Source organism: Stegostoma tigrinum, chromosome 10 (assembly GCF_030684315.1).
Source record: "Stegostoma tigrinum isolate sSteTig4 chromosome 10, sSteTig4.hap1, whole genome shotgun sequence".
NCBI lineage: Eukaryota > Metazoa > Chordata > Chondrichthyes > Orectolobiformes > Stegostomatidae > Stegostoma > Stegostoma tigrinum.
In genome coordinates, this window is record NC_081363.1 from 79,646,056 (window position 1) to 79,666,537 (window position 20,482).

Sequence of the window (20,482 nt, forward strand, 5' to 3'; positions counted from 1 at the left end):
CTTGACCAGCAACGACGTGTGCCCCTTAGGCTGCCTGACGCAAAATCAACATTTTCCTTCAGAGGGAGCGCTCTGGGAAAGTATCCGAAGTGCCAACTGCGTTCTGACATCAACGTTTCCAGCCTCTCCGTCTCATGACGTGGAGCAGTCAATTAATTTGATTTCTTCAGAGTTGCAAATTTCCGATTTGAGCCCAGCGGTTCCGTCCCTCGGTTCCGTCTGGGCGCCTTGCGTTTTGGGTTGAGGCACTGTGTCGGGTGGGACATTGGACCTAATCAGAGGCTGATGCCACAGCTTCTTCAAAGGAATACAGAGGGACCTTTTTGAATTATGGCCCATTTTGGGGAGTGGGGGGAAGGTACCAGACCTACCTTTGGACCTTCCATTATTGTACCTTGACAGACTCAACGGAATGGGGGGGTTGCACACTTTGTCTGACAGAGATAAGGTGCTCTACCTCAGACAGAGTTTATCCTTTAAATTGTTGGTAGCAGGCGTATCTAGAGAGGTGATGGTATATCTCATACGGGAGGTTTGGCTGAATGTGCTAGTGTTTGCCTGCTTCTTGTTGCAGAACAAGAGGTTGCTCAGCTGGACTCGGAACTTGTTGTGGAGGGAGGCATAGATGAAGGGGTTGTAACAGGCAGAGCTCATGGCAACCAAATGACAGGCGATCTGGATCACATTGATGTAGCTCTTGTCTAAGATGTCCAGGTCAATGTCCCGTATCAGATTGATTGCCTGCAGAGGGAACCAGCACAGGGCAAAGGACAGGACAGAAATGGCTAGCATCCAGAAAGTCCTCCTCCTCTTCTTTGACCACTTGTCCTGGCTGCAGGAGGCCGCGCCGGGGACACTCCGTTTCTTTAAGTGGTGGGATATGGCGCAGTAGGAGATGGAGACGGCGCAGAGTGGGAGCATGTAGGAGAGCAGCAGCATGACGCAGGAATAGAGCAGCCTTTGGCTGTCCAAGTCAATCCAGGCCTCCTCGCAGATGATCATGTTGTACCCAATCTGGTTGAGGTCGATATAGCTGGTGTGCAAACAGGAAGGCATTGAAACACCAGCTGAGACCAGCCAGATAAAGGCAACGATGTAGGCACAGTACCGTGGTCTGATCCTTTGGTGGATTGGGTATGCCACCACCACATATCTGTCCACTGCTATGGCGGTGAGGGACAAGACAGACACAAAGACGGTGGTGGATTGCATGAGGGTGATGAAATAGCACATGAAGATCCCGAAAAGCCATCCTTTGGTTTCGAATGCGTAGGACACTGTCATTGGAACACAGAAGATGCACATCACCAAGTCGGAGGCTGCCAGGTTGCCGATGAGGAAGTTGGTGGTCGTGTGAAGCTTCTTGGTGGTGGAGATGTGAGCCACAAGGATGAGGTTACCGGCACAAGCCACAACCACTAAGACAACGTACAGCGGGATGAAGAGAGGCTTCAACTCAAAGAGGAGATTAAGGCCCAAGAACAAAGGAACCATGGTGACATTGTCCATCGAAGCATTCAGGGACATGGTTGATGTGCCAGAGTCTTTCAGGGTCAATGCAAGCTCTCCTGTGCAAAAAAAAAACAAAGAATTAAAGACCTGCAATGGCAAAGCACTTCTTGACCCTCATCTACTCTGATGCATTGTGCAACTTTTCTTTCCCACTCTTGTTTATTTCCACTGCTGATGCTTAAACTAAGAGATAATCTAACCTGAAACCAAAGGCCTCTCACAGGTCTTTTATTTTAATCCTTCAGAGACGATGAGGGGTTTGATGTTGGGGCGGATGTGAGGGGTGTTGCTGGTAGTGGTGAAGGAGATCAAGGGGCCAAATGGTCTACTTCTGCTCCAACTTTCTAAGTTTCTATGTTTCAAATGGCACATTTATTGCTTTTTGCTAGATATCTTTGAGGAGTTGATGATAGATAATCTTTGCAGATACTTGCAATCTAAGAAATGAACATAAGAAATATGAGGAAAAGTAGGCCACTTGGTCCCTAGATCTCCTTCAAATCTCATGGTTGAGCCTTTGTGCTCTGATTTTGTTTAAGTTCTTGTATGGGACCTTACTGAACGTCTTCTGAAAATCTGACTGCTTCACAGTCATTGGTTCCTTCCATATTAATCTCATAGCTACATCATTAAAAAAACTCTTCAATATTTGTCAAACAGTATTTCCCTTTCATTAATCCACATTGACTCTGCTCAATCCTACCAATATTTTCTTAGCATCCCATCATCACATCCTTTAGAATAGATTTTAGCATTTTCCCTGCTGCTGGTGTCAACTAGCAGGTCTCTGACCCTCCTCTTATAAATGGTGAAGTTACATTTGTTACATTCCAGTTCCCAGGAACGATTCCAGAATCTATTAAAGATGAACACAAATGCATCCATCATCTCTACCGCCACCTCATATTCTGGAATGTAAATAATCAGGTCCAGGAGATTTATAAACCTTCAGTCACGATGCTATTTTTTACCAATTTCTTTCAGTCTCTCACTCTCACTAATCAATCAGTTCTCTTGGACTTCTTCATGGGTTTTTCTACTATCTTCCACCCTGAAGGCAAACGCAAAGTATTTGTTTAATTTCTCTGCCACTTCCCCTATAATAAATTCTCCTGTGTCTGTCTACAATGAGCTTGCATTTATCTTTGATGATCTTTTCCTTTATACCTACGTATAGAATTTTTTACAGCCCTTTTTGCATTTTTTACCAGTTTACCTTATTCTATTTTCAATTCTATTTCTAAAATTTTATTTTCTCCTTCTTTATCTGTTTCTTGGTCCGCATTTGCTAATTTTTAAAATGATCCCAGTCTTCATGTTTACTCATTTTTTGACAACTTTATGAGTTTCACCCTTTGGTCTAATACAATCTTTAACTACTCTTGTTATCAACAGTTGGATTACGTTTTTCTGTTGGGTTTTTGTGCCTCACAGCAATGTAAATTTGTTGTAAGCCATGTACTGAATGAATCTTTATAACTACACTATTCCGTGTCTACTATCACATTTTTTAATGTAGTTTCCTAATCAGCCACGGCTAACTCCTCATTCATACTATTGCCATTTCTTTTGTTTCAATGTAAGGCTGTAGTTTCAGATTGAATTTCATCACTTTCAAACTTAAAGTAAAAGTCCATCAAACTAGGGTTACTCCTCCCCACAGGTTCCTTTATGATGAGATTAAAAATGAGCTCTTTCTCATTGTGCAATACTAGATAAAAATAGGCTGCCTCTGGATGTTTCCTATACACACTGTTCTAGAAAACTGTTCAGGAATTAGTCCTCCACAACATTAGAATTAATTTGTCTGCCCAGTGTATATGTGGATTGAATTTTTCCTGTTTTTTTTCTTACCATTGTTATGTGCCTCTGTAACTTCTGATTTATAACTTGTCTTACGTTAGCACTGCTGTTTGGTAGCTCCCACCAATGTTTGCTGCACCTTACTGTTTCTTAGCTCCACTCAAACTGATTCCACATCTTGATTTTCCAATCCAATATTCACTTTCACCAATGTACTGCATAACAGCGATCCTCTACCTCCTTATCCTTTTATGCCTATCCTCCCTTAATATTAAGCATTCTTCAATAATTAGTTAGTTTTGGCCAATCTGCAGTCATGCCTACATAATAGAAAATCAGTCATGTCTATTTCCTTCTACTTGAAACATCATTCATCCCCCTTGTTACAAATGCTGTGTGCACTCACATAGAATGCCTTTAATTTTGCCTTTTTAAATCGTTCCATATATTGAGCTGATTTGACTTTTACTTCCGTTTGCGCAACCTCATCTCACTTACTACATTTGGACTAGCAATCCCGGCTTTGTTTCTCTCCTATCCGAACTTCCTCATGAATTTCCAACCCTTGTCAAGTTAGTTTAAACCCTCCTCAGCAGCACCAGCAAATCTCCCTGAGAGATATTTATTCCAGATCTATTGAGTGCCCTCCTTGCTCAGGTCTTAATCTCTCAGAAGTTTCAAGCTCTCTCTCTTATAGCATCTCTCATTTATTTGCTGTATCTTCCTATTTCTGCATTCACTAGCGCCGTAATAGTCTGAAAGATTTAATTGTTGGAGACTGCATTAGGTTTCTGTCAATCTAAAGATGTCACACAGTGTCATGGGTGGGGAATTTGGGAAACCAGTTCTGGATCTTGAAGGGGACTGATGTGTCATCAATACCTCCTAATAATCTCGGTAACAATGTCTAACTGGCCCATGTAACTTGCTTGCTATCATGCAACAAAGTACACCTTGTTTAAGGCTAAAGCCTCTGCTTTTTAAGACTCACTAGCAGTTGTTCCTCTGTCACTGTAAACCAAATAGGCCCCTAGACCAAAGAAAGAGAAGAGGATCATCTCACCCAAACATACCACAATTGGCACACTGGGTGTAATCCCTAGATTACTGCCTTTGAAGTCTCATCCATAGCTTTCTGAAATCTGGCCGCGAATCCCTCCTTCTATCTACATCATTGGCTCTGATGTGGACCACGTCCATTGGTCCCCACCCGGTGCTTGTACAGTACTGGGAGCGATTGAGTGATAATTAAGTTTGGATTTCTGATCAAGTAATAATGAAGGAACAGTGATTGATATCCATGTCAGAAGTGACAGTGCACATGATGCCCATGCCTTTGAAGTGGTGCAAGTTATGGATTTGATTAGCGACCATTCTTCCCGGACCAGGACAGCTGACCACAAATAGCAATTCATCTGCATGTAACCAGGAGCAGGGGTCCTTGATTATTTCACGAGAATTCTCCACTTCTACCTGTGGGACACTGAATCTAACTGCTGAATCTAAACCCCCCCACAGGGCTCAATCTGGCTCAATGTCAGTTGTGTCGAGATTTTTTACAGCGCTTTTCTGTCACACAGTCTAGTGAGATTTCTCGCCATATCTTACCGAACTGGCCTCATTAGCCATCCTGGCCCTATGGTGTCCCTCTTGTCAAGTTCGAGCCCTATCTTACCATGTGCCTTTTCCACAGCAACCTCCCGCTCAGTGGATATTACAGTGGATATTGAGGACTGCCACCACCGCCCCTACCCCCACCCCCCAGCCCCAGTTGTACCTGGGCCGTCTTTGAAAGGCTGGCACGCACCTGGAAATCTGCTGCCCACTGGCAACTTATTGGCACAGCAGCCACAAGGCTGTGCTGCCCAAGGTATATAGCTGATACTTCTTGGCACACACTACCCCGTTCTCCAAGCAGACGACGCAATTTTCTCTCTCTCCCTTTCGCCTTGCTTTGTTTTCATTTTTCCTCCTCTTTCTCCATCTTTGAGGCTGGAGCAGCAGCTCCAGCTTCGGCGGTGTGGAGTTGGGGGGGGGTCTCCTGGTGGCAGTAGGCCCGGAGCCTGGACTCTAGGTGGTGGCGGTCCCCAGAGCACGAACTCCTGGCTGAGGTCAGCCCGCAGCAGGGTCTCCACCTCAGTGTCCACGCACCTTGAGAGTCCCATTGTTCCTTCTATCTTTACACATGCCTCTGCTTTTCCCCTGACCCCAGCCGTGACTTAATCAACAGCTTGGACAGACCTTGCAGAAGCTTTGGGGCTGTGCTTGAGACCCAATTTGCACAGAAGATAAGCTCTATTTAAGTAATTTTTAATAATTCTTTTTGTAACTCAAAATAGCAGCAGAAAACACTTTTCACGTCCTCGATATGTGTGACAATAAGATCATTCAATATGATTCAACATCATTCATTCATTCAATGCCAAACATAGGTTTTTACTAACAATCTGTAAAAGGGCACAACAATAAAATCGAGACTGCAGTTCACCCCCACCAGGCAAACCATTCCTGCATTACAGCCAATGACATTGACATCAACAGTCCATGATAGTCTTCTGGACCCAGTTGTATCTACAGGAACCCAGTGTCAATCAAGCCTGGTCTGCCTTTTAATGTCCAGTGGAGTGAGCTCCATTACCCACAAGGACAACTTCCTCCAGCTCAATGTCCTCCTCCTTCTCCTTGGAAGAATTCTCTCATTCCCTCAGCTTCTCAGCATGTATCGCATCCTTGTTGCATGCTGCAATTGTGCAGAGTGCAGACATCAGAATGGTGTGGCACATTTTTTCCAGACTACAATGGAAGCCCAGTAGCTCCACAGATCATTCCATACTGCAGACGTACATCTTCAGCAGGCCTATGGTTTATTCCACCACAGTCCTCGTCGCAGCATATGCACCAATTTGGTGACACTGCCATGCCAGTTGAGTGACAATGCCATTACATTTAATAAAAGGAGTTTCTGTTGCACTCTGACCCCCTTTCCATTGCAGATGCATGCCAACTCCTTCTTTTTGCATTGAATTCATGGCAGTCCCTCATCACATTGGCATGATATATCATACAACAATGCACCCCTCATTCCACAGCAGCCCTGGAAGTTCCAAAAGTGACAGGTCATCTTTCTCCAGCAACTGCCTCTTTTTAAGTCATTGCCGCTGAGTTGGGCATCATTGAGGTGCCAGTGCTCAATTTGCAAGGACTGATGGCATGCTATAAAATTGCTTTTGAGTAGAACCTCCACCCAAACATTGCATTGGTTGAAGAACTGACTGCAAACAAAATGTAGCTAGTATTTTGCAATACTAGCTTCATGCATTTGCTCATTCAGTGCCCAAAGGTCCAGCAGACCTTTGCTTCTGCCCTCCAAACTGGAGCCGACGCTGTTCACGCTGGACATTGTGCCAGTTATTTTCCAGTCACATTTCACAGCCGGAGAACGGCACATGACGGTAGCGAATGCTGTGGTCACCATCGGCACTGGGTCTCACTCAGACGCCAGGTACACTCACCCCTCGCCTCCCAAAACCTCCATGGCCTCTAATCTCACTCTACCCCAACAGCCTCAATTCCACCTATTTCCCCCAATGTGAAGTCCCACCACGTTGAAAGTTGCCTCCAACTGCTCCCTGAACTCTGACACGGCACCTTAATGTCTACTCTGCTCCCCCGCCTTCCCCATGTGAAGGCCATGTGCGTGCTCAATGCCATTAGCTCCCCACGACTTACCATACCCTCTGATCCACCTAAGTTTCTAAGCACCTTGAGAATCCAATTGTTGTCTCCATCTTTACACATACCCTTGCATTCCCCTCCTTCCACCCCAGCCATGGCTTATCAATCCCTTTCAGCAGTGAACTCCTGCTGTCCGTTTTGTTCCCTCCTCAACAATCAATGTGCAGTACACCTTCTTCCTTAAGCCCCACTCCCGCAGACCTCTCGCTGACTCGAACAAGCATCCTCTGGGGACGTGTCTGACCAGATCCCTGTGTGCTTCGCAGCTGGCAATACACGATTCTCCCGACTGGCACCGCTCACCCTCCAGGACTGATCACAGCTTGGGCCCCCCCACACTGCAGTCAGGTTATTCTCCATCACTATGGTCAGCTAACACCCCGTCATTGTGACCAACCACAGTGGATGACTGACTAGGACCAAGGTGCCAGACTGTGTGTCCGTGACTGACAGTACCAGGAACTCCTGGTTGACGGCAATCCTCTAATTTCCTTGGCTAGACTCAGGACCAGCAACCGCACACTGCGCCCCCATTCCACTTTCCAAAATGGCCATTTTTATTTTGGATGCACACAGAACGTGTTGATGGCACTGCTGGCTGGCACATGCCCTGGGTGTCGGATTGAGAAGCTCGCAGCACAGATACTTAGACATTCCCTACATCAAGATGGGCCAAACAGGGCTTCTGATCTGATTCTGCTATGAATCCACGTGAACATAAGTGCAATTAATTAGTTGGTGTTTGGATTTCATATTCCGTGGGAGTGACGCATTTCAGACATAACTGCGCTTGCATCCTGCGGGGGTGACCAAGATTTAATTCTTTCAGATTCTGACTGAGGTGAAGGAGGAGAAAATGGAACAGATTGTGAGGATGCTCGGATCAAAAGGAAGGTGTGGCTAATGGCTTTGAAAGGAAGTTAGACGTAAGCAAGGCATCAATAAAAGTGTGAAAAGTGGGCAATGGGCTTGCTTTGTAACAAGATGTGGTTGGGTGTGTGGGTGTGGGTGTACCTGAGTGTTTGGGTGGGAGGTTGGGGGGGGGGCTCTGGGGCAGAAGGAGACATGGGAGAGGATGGGGCAAAGGGGTTGGGAGATTTAATAACAATGGAGGGTACAGAGGTCATGCTGTGAAGTTGTGGAATTCACTATCGAGTATCAGTAAGTGGAAAACAAGGTGTTGTTCCTCAAGCTTGTGTCGCCCTCTGTTGGAACATTGCAGCAGGGCTATTTTGGAAATGTTTGGATGGGAGCAAGATAGTTAACTGTCCTTTGACCTCCTCACTCATCAGAAGTCTATCAATTGTTACCCTGAAAACCTCAATCATCCTGCAGCATCCACTGCCTCATGTCGCAGAGAGATCCAGATTTCTTCTACTTCCTGTGTGAAATTATGTCGCCTGTTTGTCTTCCTGGGAGACCTAGTTCTAATGTTAAGATTACGCCCTTGGCCTTAACAAGAGGAAATTGTTTTTCTGAATCTATCAGTGATCAGATCTTTCCTGGGACTCCTGCTTTTCTTAAACATGTTGGCACATACAAGCGTTTTATTATATTAAAGGCGGGATCAATGGCCAGTTATGCAAACATGTCTTTGAAGTTGTTGTCAACTGGTAAACTTAACTTGTCTAAATGTTCACCTCTCTCCTTTCAAGTTAGACAGTGTGATAATAAATCACCCTTGTTTAATTAATGTTGTTTGCTACACGCACTGTCAATATAGTCTGCACCGTAGCCCCAATTTTAATTGAACGAATCTGGAAGAATTAACTCTTGATTACCCCACAGAACGTAAGACAAGTTATGTCTGGAATTTGTCATTCGAATATGATGCCTAAGAAAATTAAATCTGAGCATTAATTGATTGGTCATGCTTACATTCATGGTCTCAGACCATCCCAAAGCACTTTCCAAGCTGCACTTTTGAAAGTTACTGTTATAATGTAGAAGCATGACAGCCAATTTGCACACAGCACAATCCCAGACACCAAAATGTCCAGACCACCCGTGTTTTAGCGATGTTGAATGAGGGTCAGAAGCCTCTGTTTTTCTTTAAGTGGGGGGGGGGGGGGGGGGTGCGGTATATCCTGAGAAGACGGACTGCTTTACATTCCTTCCAAGCGCCACTTTCAAAAGGCACCATCCCCACATGTGGGTCCTCCGCGTCAAATACCTCCTCTTGCTGAAGGTTCAAAATTCCTGAATGATCCTGGACACACAAAGCTAGTGGAAAGTGTTCTCTGTCCACAACACAGGAAGCACCATTTCCCAGCCCCTTTAAGTTCAGAAGGAGAGGCATATCAGCCTCGAAATGTTTGCCCTGTTTCAGTCCTTCCAGTTGCAGCCAAAGCTGCTGAGTTTCTCCAGCACTGTCTGCTTTTACATCAGAGAGGATCAAAGGACACAAGGAAAGGTGAGCTGGAGTTTGGGCCTAAATCAGCCATGATTGAGTGATTACTGGGGGCTGAATGGGAAAAGGAACAGGAAATGGCAGCTGAGGCCAGAGATGGATTTTTGTCACATAAGGATACTTAGAGTTAAGCAACCTAAGGCAGACAGGCAGAGTTAAAATATACAGTGAGCGCGATGGAATTGAACAGCTGGAAAATCTTGAATGTTCTCCTCCTGTTCCTACCTGTCAGGCCAGATGCTAGGAGGGTATAAAAGGGCCTTGGCGTAAACAACAAAGCTGTTCATAAAACACAGGCAGCTGAGAAATAGATGGGAGAACAGTGTCATTTATGAGACTGGCATGGCCCATAAGCCTTCTGAGACACTGTGGACCTGCATTTGCGAGTGTTGTGCAGTTACACTTGACAAATTCATCGACTCTGAAATTTGGATAATAGCTGAGAAGATAGTTAATTAAATCCCATAAAACCTCATTGCAAATTTACTTGTAAACAATTAAAAATCAACACAAAGTTCATTTTCTGCGCAGTTTAAATGCAGGCGTAGACAGGATCATATGCACAGAGGATATGACACAGAAGCAGGCCATTCAGCCCATCCAGTGGCTAACTTATCCTCCATTCAAACCATCTCCAGACTCTCCTCATTCAAATCTATTGCTGTAATTCTCTGTTTCCTCCTCTTTCATAGTGAGTCTCACATTTTCAAAACCCTTTGAGTTTCTGAATTCTTGGTGACTACCATATACAAAAACATAGAAAGTAGCGGCAGGAGTAGGCTATTCAGCCCATCAAATCTGTTCCGCCATTCAATATGATCATGACTAACTCAGTCTCCTGTTTCTAGTTTCTCCCCATACCCTTTAATCTCTTTAGCCCAAAGAACTATAACTAACTCCTTCTTGACAACTCTGAACATCACCAGTTATGGACTTCTCCATGGGTGGAAACATTAATCCAAATCCTCTGTCTCTGAACTACACAGATTGGACATATGACTGAAGATCCCGTGGAATTTTTGATGCATGGACCTATGTGGGAATTGGTCAGAAAGCTTAACTTTCCAATGCATAATACCTCTGCTCCTAGGAATCTTTGCGAACATCTCTTTCTCTAAACTAGAGTTAGAGGGCTCGCACAGCTCCACATTGCACATCTGGATGGGAAGCTGGGGAGGTGTTAGACAGATTAAAAGCTGCCCTAACATCTGCGGAAGCTACTCAACTACAAACCGCAAACCCCCCACCCCACCCAATCACTCCCCTGACCTCCAGACTACATTCCTGATCCAATCCGACTGCAACCACATGACCATCACCCCTCCCGAACTTTGACATTTGACCCAACCAGACCATCCTCCTGAAACATTTAGTACCCTGTACTGACCAAACTATACTGCCTGACCCACACCCCCAACTACACGATTACTCACGACAGCCAACTACCACTCCCAACTATCTGACTGCCCCAACCTGACCATATGCTGCTATGACAGCCCCCTGACCTGTTAACTACTGGCTGGTTAACTCAAATCTCCCACCCCAAGCTGACTGCACTACAATTGCCCCCAACCCAAACTGCCTACCCTCCTGACTCAGGCCAACTACACACCAGCCACCCCACACCACTCCAACTACCTGACAGAACCTTGGTAAATATGTTAATCCAATTTATTAATAATGCACACATGATGGAACACCATGAGGAAACCCTGCTCTGAGTTGCTCTCACCACACATGGGTGAGGTGGATGCTGGTCAGGTGGGTGAGGGGTAAGGTGGGTAGTGGGCAAGGTTTGTGAGGTGGGTGAGTTGGGCGAGGTGGAAGGTGGGAAGTGGGTGAGGTGGCGAGAGATGAGTTGAGAGGTGGTGCAGTGGGAAGTGGGAGAGGTGGGAGCTGGGCAAGGTGGGGCCTGGGTGGGGTGGGTGTTAGTGAGGTGAGTGAGGAGTGAGGTGGGTGATTGGGGGTTGGTTGAGGTGGGAGGTGGGTGAGGTTGGTGAGGTGGGAGGTAGTGATATGCGTGAGGTGGGAAGTGGGTGAGGAGTGAGGTGGGAGGTGTGATGGGGCTGAGTGGGTGAGGTGGGATGTAAGTGAAATAGGCAGTGAGGGGTGGATGAGTTGGGTGAGGTGGGAGCTGGATGAGGTATTCAGTCATCTTCTGGCTTGAGCCACATTTCTGTCCATGCTACTGTCATATCCCTTGACTGCACTTTCGGTTTCCAGTTCCCCAATGTTGTTCACAATACTCCGTACAGTTCCATACGCACAAACTAAACCTGCCATTTTCCCTTTCTTGACCATTGGAAGGCAACCATTTCTTTGTTCACCGGCAACACTCAAGCCTTCCCTCACTTCTTTCTCTGCATTCCCCGTCTTCTCTCTTTTGCCCTCTCCAGGATTGGGGCCCATTAGTCAACCCAACCACACCGACTGTGCCTGCCCCCCTCATCACCCCCATCCCCACACCAGGCCTTTCGAGTTTAAGTTTACGCCCCACTACACCACTTACTCTCTCAGTCTAGAGATTATTTCCATTACTTCTGAACAGCTTTCTCCTCACCCAAAAATCATCCGAAGGTTGCAAAAATCAAAACCGCTCCTTTCTACACCATCCCACTCGCCACAAATTTACCTCCCTGATCTGACCTAGCCTAAACGGTGAAGCTCTAGTACATCTGAGATTACTTCCCTGAAGATTCTGTGTTTCAACCTTCTCTCTAACTCCTGAAAGATCACAATGCTATCCCTCCCTACATTTTTGGTTCCCCTGACTCTGGTTTCTCCCACAGTTGCGAACATCCTTCCTGCTCCTAACCTGCCTAATCCTGTTAGAACCTTATACATTTCTATGAGATTCCCTCTCATTCTTCTAAACTTCAGTGATTGCAATCCTAACTGACTCAATCTTACCTCCTGCCGTTCAGGAGTCAAGATGGTAAACCTTCGCTGCACTCCCTCTAAAGCAAGGACACCATTCCTCAGAAGAGGAGATCAAATCTGCACATAATATTCTTTGACAAAATGTGTCTTTTGTCGGAAACACACATTTCAATAATATTAGATAACTAAACATCTAATTAGTTCATGCAACTTGTATCCATTTGATATCCTGCAAGAGGCTACATTTTGGTCAGTTAAGGGCCTCTGCTTGTTAAGACCCACTGGTGGATTTTCTTCTACTGCGTAAACCAATAGGCCCTTTGACCCAGTCTAGGAAAGAAGACCGGTAATAACAGCATTATAGCTACGAATAGCACATGGCAATGATTAGCAACCTGGCCTTGACCCACCTCCCCCATGGCAGTTCACGCCTAAAGATGGGAAGAATAGCATAAATCTGGAAATCACTCCTTTAAAAAGTGTGATAGATTTCACAGAGCTCAAGTGGGGGGTTGGGGGAGGTGGACTTCAACTAGGCTGAGCCATGGGTTCAGCAGTATGAGAGGATTTATATAAAATGCTGAATAGACTATGGGCTCATTATTTCAGAGAGAGACAAGGCTGAGATGTGATCTAATCAAGGCCTTTAAATTTATGAAAGGGTTTGATAGAGAAAATTTGTGAGTTTGTAGATGTCACAAACATACGGCACTAATAATAAGAAACGCAAAAGCGACCTCTTTAGCCAGGCAGTGGTTAGAATATGGAACACCCATTGAGAGAGAGTCGAGCAAGATTGGATAAGCACACGAGAGGCAATAAAGAGAGAAGCAGAAAAGGAAATGTTGATGAGGTGATGTGCAGAAGGCTGGGAGGAATCTCTCATGGACCATAATTGCTGGTAAACACCAGGTTGGCCAAGTGGCCTATTTCTGTGCTGTAGACGGCGAGTAATTGTAAAGAAGTTAATTGAATGGTGGAATAGGTTCAAAGATTAAATGTTCCAATATTCCACTACTTAGCATGTAATATATAGTCTTTCTTCTATATTATGGAGGGGATATTTATTTTTGTTCATATTCAGAAATGTCTGAATTAATTTAGCTGGTAGTTCCTTATCTTGATGGATGACAACACCTCTGTCGCCATTGCAGGAAGTTTACTGAATAATATCCAGAAGTTCATTGTTTTGTTGAGAGCTCTTACTCACCACAAACGCTTGCATTTATGTAGTAGCTTTGATGAAATAAAATGTCTTCAGGTGCTTCATAGGGTAGTAGATCAAGCAGATAATGACATAATATAGTCAAATCCAGCTCAAAGGATGGGAATTTTAAAGTCAGACAATTGCTGGATTCAGCGCAGATCAATGAGCACTGGGGATCTGGGTAAATTAAACTTGGTGTCAGTTATGATCTAGACAGCAAAGTATGAAAGATGGGAGGGCAGCCAGAAAAGCAGTCCAATCTAATAATTTTTCCACTTTTAAATTCAAAACTGATTTGCCAAAAGGTTGCTGCATGCAAGGAAAATGTTATTTTCAGCTGCACTCGAACAAGTACTTTCACAGCCAAGAGAAATGCACCGTGACTCTTCTTACAGTCTCCTGTGTATTTCTCACAAGCACGGTTCACCTCAATGTAGTCCATCTCCCCGAGATTAAAGTTATCACCAGGGATTCTACCTATTTGTAAGGGACACCTTTCAGAAATATCCCACGTATAGCAAAACACTCAAAAAAGGGGAACCTACTTCCCAGAAGAATTAATATAATTAAGGAGAAGAGGGTCAATACATCCAGGTGAATTCTTTAAGACACCTTTGTTGTGACAATCAGGTATTTTTACACCATGAGAAATAATGGAATAAGGGTGGGCAAGACTCCAGGCCATCATCATACATGCATGTTACTGTACACCCGACAACCAGCAACTTTTACATGACAAATGTTAACAACAATCTCGTGGCACATTTTTATTATGTGAGCTGAGAACATAAAGAGCATCAAGAGGGAATGCTGCGTCGAGGATGGAGTTTAATTTGGATAAATGCGAGGTATTGCATTTTGGTAATACAAACAAAGAAGGGACTTATACAACTAATGGCAGGGCCCTTGGTAGTGTGATAGAACAGAGAGACCGAGGGTTTCAGGTACATAATCCTTTGAAGTTTGCATCACACACAGATAGGGTGGCTAAGAAGACAGTTAGCACACTCGCCTTCATTGCTCAGACCTCTGAGTATATGGGTTGGGACATCATGTTGCAATTGAACAGGACATTGCTGAGGCTTCTTCTGGAGTACCCTGTGTAGTTCTGGTTTCTCTGTTACAAGTGGAATAAATTCAGAAAAGATGTACCAGGATGTTTCCAGGAACGGAGGGTTTGAGATATAAAAAGAGGCTGGATAGGCTTGGGCATTTTTCACTGGAGCATGTGAGTTTGAGAAGTGACCTTATTGAGAGCTATAACATCATGGAGGGCATAGATAAGGTGAACGACAAGGGGCTTTGCCCTGGGGTGAGGAAGTTCAAAATTTGGGGGCATAGCTTGAAGATGAGAGTAGAAAGCTTTAAAAAAGATACAAAGGGTAACTTTTTTACACAGAGAGTGATTTGTGTTTGGAATAAACTGCCAAAGGAATTGATGGATGCGCATACAGTAACAGCCTTTAAAAGACATTTGAATAAGTTCACAAATAGGAAGGGTTTGGAGAGATATGGGCCAAACGCAGTTAGGCAGGATTGGGTTAGTTTGGGAACATGGTCGGCATGGACTGGTTGAACCAAAGGGTCTATTTCCATGCTGAATCATGAATTTACATTACCACATTTGGCAACATGCTGAAATAATAAGGTTAGGTATGAAACAGTTGACTTGATACTGACAGTTTTTCCTTAAAGAAATAGGGTATAAATATGAAACAATGGCCATCGGAGCATGCAAAAATGCAGACCCTCTATATCGGCTCTCCAACTTGGTGTGGCTTTCACTGCCTGAGTGACTCCTCATCCTTGGGTCACATTCATTCCAGCCTCACCTGACTCCGGCCCTGAACTGACAAAACAACTGCGAATGCTTGAAATCAGAAATGGCTGGAAAATCTCATCAGGTCTGGCATCAGCTGTGGAGAGAAAGCAGAGTTTTCATTTCAGGTTCTGAAGAAGGGTCACTGGATCTGAAACATTAACCCTGCTTTCTGGATGGTGACGTAGCCATGGGAGAGAGGCACGTAGTCAAGTCTAATAACCCTTACCATGGCTACTTTAAATGGCTGACTGTAATGGGTCACTGGACCTGAAACATTAACCCTGCTCTCTCTCCACAGATGCTGCCAGACCTGATGACATTTTCCAGCAATTTCTGTTTTTGTTTCTGACCTAGACCCTGTGTGCGTTTCAGGCAGTGTCGACTCTCCCGCCCCTCATCTCATCTCTCTGCCTTTTACAGTCATTCATAGATACTTAGAAAACGGGATTCCTCCATCAACAAGGGTGCCAGGAATAAAGATTATGGTTCCTTTACCATCGAAGATTTGGATTGGAGGATGTTGCACACGGAAGAACAGTGCAAAGGGAGGGTGAAGGGGATTCACAAATTCCAAGGCTGCCTGTCTTTTTTATGGCCTCAGAGAATCCATGTTCTGCGTTAGATTACAGCCCCGCTGTAATATTTAAAGGAACTGTTCCTTCATTTTTGGCTACGTTTAAGCCGCATATTGCTGATGTTTGGATGGAACAGGGCGTGGACAGATCAGAGAACCTCTACAGTCAAGTCAGCCATTAAAAGTAGCCATGGAAAGGATTATTAGACTTGACTACCTGCCTCTCTCCCGTGGCTACGTCACCACCCAGGAATCACTGCAGAGGGAGCATGCGGCGTCCACTGTTACACATGGAGCTTTCCACGAATGGACATCACCAGAGGAGCTGCCAAGCAGCATATCAGGAGCACAAAAACTGATGTTTCGGGCCTAGAGCCTTCATCAGAGAGGGGGATGGGGACAGGGTTCTAGAATAAATAGGGAGAGAGGGGGAGGCACACCAAAGATGGATAGAAGAGAAGATAGGTGGAGAGGGGAGTATCCCAAAACCAGCCCAGCTCAACCCCTCCCACCACTGCTTCCCAAAACCAGCCCAGCTCATCCCCTCCCCCCAGCTGCTTCCCAAAACCAGCCCAGCTTGTCCCTGCCTCACTAACCTGTTCTTCCTCCCACCTATCCCTTCCACCCACCTCAAGCCACACCTCCATTTCCCACTTACTAATCTCATCCCGCCTCCTGGGGTGGGAGGAAGGGATGGGTGAGAGGTAGAACAGGTTAGGGAGGCAGAGGCAGGTTGGACTGGTTTTGGGATGCAGTGGGTGGAGGGGAAGAGCTGGGCTGGTTGCGTGGTGCAGTGGGGGGAGGGGACGAACTGGGCTGGTTTTGGGATGCGGTGGGGGAAGGGGAGATTTTGAAGCTGGTGAAGTCCACATTGATACCATTGGGCTGAAGGAATATGAGTTGCTGTTCCTGCAACCTTCGGGTGGCATCATTGTGGCACTGCAGGAGGCCCATGATGGACATGTCATCTAAAGAATGGGAGGGGGAGTGGAAATGGTTTGCGACTGGGAGGTGCAGTTGTTTATTGCGAACCGAGTGGAGGTGTTCTGCAAAGCGGTCCCCAAGCCTCCGCTTGGTTTCCCCATCCCAAAACCAGCCCAGTTCGTCCCCTCCCCCCACTGCACCACACAACCAGCCCAGCTCTTCCCCTCCACCCACTGCATCCCAAAACCAGTCCAACCTGCCTCTGCCTCCCTAACCTGTTCTTCCTCTCATCCATCCCTTCCTCCCACCCCAAGCCGCACCTCCATCTCCTACTTACTAATCTCATCCCACCTCCTTGACCTGTCCGTCTTCCCTGGACTGACCTATCCCCTCCCTACCTCCCCACCTATACTCTCCTCTCCACCTATCTTCTTTTCTCTCCATCTTCGGTCCGCCTTCCCCTCTCTCCCTATTTATTCCAGAACCCTCACCCCATCCCCCTCTCTGATGAAGGGTGTAGGCCTGAAACGTCAGCTTTTGTGCTCCTGAGATGCTGCTGGGCCTGCTGTGTTCATCCAGCCTCACATTTCATTATCTAATATTGTGACTAGTTCACCACTAGGAACAAGTGCATTATTTTTACGCCTCACTCTTTCACCAGATCAGAACTGTAAACCAGACCCATCCTGGCCAAACTGTAGAACATCAATTTTCTATTCTTCTTGGCAAAGAGAAGGCTGAGACGAGCTCTCACAGAGATATTCGAAACCAAGAGAGGTCTGGACAGGGTGAATAGGCAGAACATTTTCCCACTAATTGAACGACTGAGAACGACAGGCTACAGTAATGTGTTAAAGAAGCAACAGTGAAACAAGGAAAATCTTTTTCATACAGTAAGTGGTTAGGGTCTGGAATGCACTGCCTCAGAGTGCAGTGTTGGCAGGTTCAATCGAGGAATTCAAAAAGGGAATTAGATTGGTTATTGGAGGGGGAACAATGTGAACAATTAGGGAGGGAAAAACAGAATTAATGTTTCAGGATTGCAAGGTTTCATCCCCTGACATAAAATTTCTTCATGCGTGTTGCTTCATTCGCTGAGTATTACGGATTTTGTGTTTTCAATTTCAGATTACCAGCATTTGCAGTTTTTCATTTTTGTATTGAACACTGGAGACCCAGAAAATTCTGACAATGCAATGAGTCCTGTCAATGTAATAAACACCATCAGTGCACTGAACACTGATGATGCAGTAAGCACTGGCAATGCATTGAACACTGAGAATTAACTGATAAACGTCAATGTATTGAACACTGGTAATGCAGTAAGCATTGACAATTTCAACAATTGAAACTTTATTCATTTTCCAAGTATGCACTGCTTCAATAGTGATCCACTTTTGAGGCAATATGGTCTGACATATTCACAGATGAATGTTTCATTATATACAAACACTGTGAAGACACGTGGGAAAACCACATATCAGGCTTAATTCTTAAGAATAACAATTTAACTGTGACATCAGACTGCCAGATGGAAGAACAGCTGAGGATATCAGACTCAAGTTAACAATGCTGAAAGTTTGATGCTCCTGGCAGATTGTGGGTCAACTTCATTCACAAAGTGGCAGTTTGCTTCGGCAGGGTTGACTGAAGATCTGAGTAATCTAGAGAGAATGTAGGGAACAATTCTGTACTTTTAAAATGATTTGTTTGCAAAAAGAAGGGAACAGGAAGAAAACAAAACCAAAACATTTGTAGGACCCAAGATTAAAGAAATTTGCTTTAAATTCCAACTTGACAAGTGCAGGTTATGTAGTCCTCACCACCTCGCAGCTGTAAACATGACAGATTTTGGGGACAATTTTTGCAGTGATGCCTATCCACTGGTGTTTTCTTAAGTTAACATAAAATAATTGGTCTCTAAACACTCTGGTCTTTAGGAGCCCTTATCGTCATCCGTCTCTCAAAAGCTTGTCCTGCTCTGGGCTAGCCTCACTTCCTGTCATGCTTTCTGCCCACAGGTCATGCCTGGCACAAAGCAACTTCTCTCAACACAAGCATTTAATTTTCACAAATGACAGGAGAGCAAGATAAGCCACACCACAACCTGCAGACGACTGGAGTGGTAACCAACCATGTGAAAGCTCTAAAATGCCGACAAAACCAGCCAGCAACCATAAGGGAATAAAATGTCACAACTAAAGAATAAGTAGTTTATGATCACTTTAAAATGCAGACAGGGTGAAGTGGGGTATGGCATGTATCTAATGCTGTGCAGCATAGTGTGCAATTGTGTGAGATTAAGATATGATGCTCGCTGGAGGGTAGATATGGGGGTCGAATGATACCTTCAAATCAGCACCACGTCATCGTCCTGAATGTGACTCACTCACAGATCTGAGATGGTGCCAAAGGTATGAGAGCCACAAGCCATTCATGTGGGCAAAGGGCTGGAGCATTAAGCAAGGCAGCACCATGAAGAGATCTCAATATGATTCATGTCCTACCCTCTTCTACTTTGTCATTTCCTAGTTCAGAGGAGGACAAACGCATGGAGAAAGAGAATCCAGCCACTGTTGTACATCCTGTGGGAGTTTCAAGGTTTTGTAAATGAGGAAGGAAGAACAGAAAAACAATAGGAAGGCAGCACAGAGAAACAATAATATGCCCTTAAACCACTTAAATGATCCCACTGCACTATTGTCCACGTGCAAGGACACTCTCTCCAGTATTTTCGCCAACATTGTTTCTCTCTCAGCTCCGTTTCTGATCATTCATCTCCCTGCTGACTGACAGGAGCTTGCTGTATGTAAATTGGCTGCTGCATTTTCAACAGAGTAACCGTGACTACCCTCCAAATAAGTACACCACTGTTGGCGAGGCACTTTGTGACATTCTAAGATCATGCAAGATGCTGTTACGATGCAAGTTATTTCTTTGCTTTTCTTATTATTTATACAGTTCCTTTCTCACCTCCACGGCACTCCACAGTCTTGTAAGTCAGGAAGAAAGAAACATTGTAGCAACTGGACGTCACTTGGGCGCGGAGGCGGGGGTGCGAATATCCCAAGACCACACCCTGACTTTTCTTGAACAGTTCCCTGGGTTCATTTGCACGCACCTTAACAAATGGACATAGCCCAGGTTTAACATCTCCTTGGTACTGCTACATCATAGATTCATAGAATCACCACAGTGCGGAAAGAGTCCATTCAGCCCATCAAGTCTGCTCCGACGCTCCACTCAGCGTCCCACCCAGACCCAGCCCCCAGCCCACAATCCTAGCTCTGTAACCCTGCATTTCCCATGGCTAATCGACCTAGCCTGTATACCTTTGGGCTGTGGGAAGAAAGCAGAGCACGCAGAGCAAACCCGCTCAGTCACAGGGAGAGTGTGCAAACTCCACTCCACAGTCACGCGAGGGTGGAATCGAACCCAGCTCCCACCAACCAGCACCCCTCCCTGCCCCTGGTACCTGGCGCTGTGAGGTAGCAGTACTGACCACTGAGCCACTGGGCAGGAGTTTCTGAAGTAGCACTTGAACCTATGAGTTTCTGACTCTTGGACCAGCATGCTGCTAAAAAGATGTTTGGAAATAATCAGAGCATTTAAGGC

At 45.3% G+C, this 20,482-nt stretch overlaps 1 protein-coding gene across 1 annotated transcript; it reads right to left on the bottom strand.

The window, feature by feature from the left end:
- Nucleotides 1-453: 453 nt before the first annotated feature.
- On the bottom strand, nucleotides 454-6,763 carry prlh2r (prolactin releasing hormone 2 receptor). Its single transcript, XM_059649463.1, has 2 exons — nucleotides 6,622-6,763; nucleotides 454-1,568 (listed from the first exon to the last, which is right to left on the bottom strand). The coding sequence occupies exons 1-2, from the start codon at nucleotides 6,761-6,763 to the stop codon at nucleotides 454-456; spliced, it is 1,257 nt and encodes a 418-aa protein (XP_059505446.1).
- Nucleotides 6,764-20,482: the final 13,719 nt, after the last annotated feature.

Bases quoted from the DNA above. Each gene is read 5' to 3' on its own strand.
- prlh2r (XM_059649463.1), bottom strand. From the start codon at position 6,763: ATGTGCCGTTCTCCGGCTGTGAAATGTGACTGGAAAATAACTGGCACA. The intron at 1,569-6,621 runs GTATTGCAAAAT...TTTTTTGCACAG, and splicing joins TGAGCAAATGCATGAAGCTA to GAGAGCTTGCATTGACCCTG.